At 35.8% G+C, this 3581-nt stretch overlaps 1 protein-coding gene across 1 annotated transcript in view; it reads left to right on the top strand.

Annotated features, from left to right (window-relative positions):
• Positions 1-948: 948 nt before the first annotated feature.
• Positions 949-3581, top strand: part of LOC118279152 (LHFPL tetraspan subfamily member 3 protein) — a 43193-nt gene continuing 40560 nt past the window's right edge. The window contains exon 1 of the mRNA XM_035598690.2: positions 949-1617. Coding sequence (XP_035454583.1) covers positions 1215-1617 — 403 coding nt within the window. The 5' untranslated portion in view covers positions 949-1214. The remainder of the gene's footprint in view (positions 1618-3581) is intronic.

Below are 3581 nucleotides of genomic sequence, written 5' to 3'. Positions count from 1 at the left end.
AAATGTCAGAATCGAAACGTCATTACTGTCATGTTATCTTGCTTACTCTTTTTGTTCTTATAGGAAAATTATTTTGGTCTCTTTCTATTATGCTTCAATATTTATTTACATTTTTTTTGTTTGTTTTGAACATAAAATTAAAACATTGCCAAACTCTTTTCGAGGTATAAAAAATCCATTTAATTTTTGTTAGGGTAAATACTGACACACATTTTCTAGGGTATATACTGACACAATTTTTTTAGGGATAAAGCAACTGTTGACTGTCAGTTTTAATTTTTGTTTAAATAATATTATTTAAGTATTTGAAATTATTTTATATCAATATTAGGTACTCGATGATTAATATTTTAATTTCCTAACTAGATATGTTGCATCTGTATATAAATTATTTTTTACAATTAAATTAATAAAACTTTATCCATAACTTAATAATGCAAAATCCAAAAATAAATCTTAGAAACTAAAGTTGATTTCACAAAGTATACAGATGCTTGCATTCTAGGACAATCCTGTATTGCAGGCGAAGGGAGCTCTAAACATAATCCTTATTTATACTAAACTATAAAATACCAAGTTGTTAAAATTATTTCTAAAAGGAGTAAGGTAAAAGTAAAAGAAAGAGAGGCTTTGTTTTGGTATCAGTTGTGTTCATTTTCAACAGATGTCATTGATATCTTCACCGCTAAGTTTCATTCCATTGCCTAGATGTCGCTTGTGTCGCTTTAAGCACATTGAATAAGTTTTTACAAACATTTAAGCGTACTCTTTCTTTACTTTTTACCGACTGAATACGAGTAATAATTGAATATTTTGTATTATCACTCCGAGCAAATAAATCAAACAAAAACTTGCAGATAAATCTAGTAAAAATAAAAAGGTAAAGGTGCTACAACAACACGAAGGCGATAGGTCAAGCTTGCGGCTTCATTACATATCCCCACTCTTTCCTCACTTAACCGAATGGCGCGCGGCGAGTGGTTGTGCCAACTTGTGTTTCGTCCGTTCCGTGTCGTGTTTCTCGCGTCCTCGAGTACTTTGCAATAATACTTTTCCTTCGAGACATGAATGGATTCAGTGCTGCGTTAACAGACAAGCCTTAAGAACGCGTGTACAAAGGCTATATTCAAAGAAAATGTGTTATCAATAACGTGTGACTACTTTTTGTGTATAGTGTTCGAAAAAAGTTAAGTAAACAACCGGATATCAACAAGATGGGTTCAAAAATCGAGTACGTGGATTCATCACATTTATACGCGACCAACTATGTCCGCAATTCGAAAGCTATCGGTGTGCTTTGGGCGATATTCACGATTTGCTACGCGATTATAAGCGTTGTGGCTTTTGTGACCCCCGAGTGGATTGGTGATTTAGAGACTGAATATCCGAGAAAGTTTGGTTTGTGGCAGACATGCAGAGCAGACGAGGCTCTGGAGGACTGTAAAGGAAGACTCGATGACTTCCTATCAATAAATGGTCTCGTGTTCAAGATTGCGACTGTGTTAGTAGGCATAGCGGTCGCCCTGGCCCTGTTTACGATCTGTGCAATGTTGTTATTCTTCTTTTGTCAATCGACGACGGTGTTTCACATCTGTGGTTGGCTGCAGCTGTTGTCTGGTAAGTTTAAGTGGGCAGTACCTACCTGCTACACCTACTATACTCACTACACTTAGATTGTATAACTTAAGCTAGAACTTTAACAATATGTCACCGCATCTTATCTATCGAATACAAAGAACGGTAATGTTTGTACAGTTCCCATTTCCAATATTCATTACAAACCGGTTATTGAAAGAGGGTAGTGGCACAACAGACTCCAAAAGTGTCATTTTTATCGACCTCAGAATCGGTGATAATTTGTCCTGAGTGAAAGTTTTGCATATAGTGGTCCGACCTTGGTCCGAGTTGGTTGTTGAACAACTATTGGGGCGAACGTAGGAGATATGCAACAGTGTGTGGTGTGTGGAACAGACAGGTGTGGCGCGGGTGCAGGCTCCAAACATCCGGTACAGGACAGGTGCTAGATGCCAGTGCCTACATCCCGGAGTTACCTGCTAACGGCAAAAATGAAAGGCGTTTAAAATGCCAAAGTTGACGTGACTAACAAGTTAACAACTGAGGACATTGGACCACCGCTTGTACACAGACTATTGAATTCAACAGTGGATTATACAATGACGATAAAATACCACGCCTCTTATTTTCAATGATGTATTGTTTGGTAGTTTATTGTAGGTAAAACTTTTTATCTCGAGATATTTTTAACATAAAATGTATTTTTATAATATCGTAACAACACAAAGTTTGTAATTTATTTCAACTTTTCAAGATTGATCTTCATCCTAAGTAATAAAGAAGTAAAGGGTTAGAAATACTATAGAAAGAAGCCTCTCTTTCAGAGCAGAAAGTCAATAACAATATGACCCATCTACCCTGAGCCCATCCAACTTAAGCTTAGGTTTAGTGAACTAAAGATTTCGTTAATGAATATGACTCGTTAAAACAGATAGGTAATTTATGATCAACTGATGTCTGATTCAATTAAATAAAGGCATTCTTTCAAGACATTAAAGGCAGGTAGGAAACTAACATAACATTTAATTAGGTAGGTGTAATAATATTTTTCCGTGATTTATAATTACCTGCCTACCTACTCAGTAATGTACATATTTCATTCTTTGAATACTATGCGATACTCTGCGTATCAAATATCGCCAAATGAGTGAACATAATCTGCTTATGAACTAGTGACATGACAAGCGATGCTTACTGGAAATTTTATCCAATAAGTGTCCGAGTATGACGTCTTAGAAGACTAGTACCTACTTGATAGGTAGATAGGTAAGGTGTATACTACCTACATAACAAAAGTTATGTCTACAATGTAATTGATGGAGACGACTTTGGGAACGCTGTAAGTTTGCTAAAATATTTTGGCACATTTGATGACTGTTCCTCCGTTGTTGATCGCGGTTTTTGGACATCGATAGTTACTTGGGTCCAAAATTATATTATCGCCCAATAAGTATGTAAGTCACTAGAGATATCTACTGTTGAACGTAAATTCTCCCTCAATGACTTCAATGGGTCTTATAAGAGAGCCAAAACACCACAAATTATCTTTATAGTTACATTTATTTTTATTGAAGCCTCACCTTGGTACAGGTTTTGGCACACCTTCCACTAGACTTATGTAGGTATGTACATATATATTATGCTTATGTACATACATAGTAAGGTATGCGATGGAATTCTCCGTTTACGGAAATAGGCGCGCCAATATTGCCACCGTCGAAAGTATCGATAAACAATTTCGAAAATGTAGATCCTCTAGATTAGAAAATTTAGCTTTCGCATAAACAACGCCAATTTCTTCAATCTTTAATTATAGGTACGAACAAACCAAAAGGTGTTAAGAATTCGGATTAAATTGAATGAGCAGCTTAATTTCTATACTCCAATTATGAAAAAGCGTTCAGTAGAACAAATTGAATTAGATAGCGCCAATTTATCTGCAACCGTGTGAGTAATAGCGAACGGAGAATGAAACCGGTAAAACGCCTTTGTCATGCAACAAAAAT

This window comes from Spodoptera frugiperda, chromosome 14, assembly GCF_023101765.2.
Source record: "Spodoptera frugiperda isolate SF20-4 chromosome 14, AGI-APGP_CSIRO_Sfru_2.0, whole genome shotgun sequence".
NCBI lineage: Eukaryota > Metazoa > Arthropoda > Insecta > Lepidoptera > Noctuidae > Spodoptera > Spodoptera frugiperda.
Note: the sequence above shows the minus strand (reverse complement) of the source record. Positions and strands in the feature narration are given on the sequence as shown.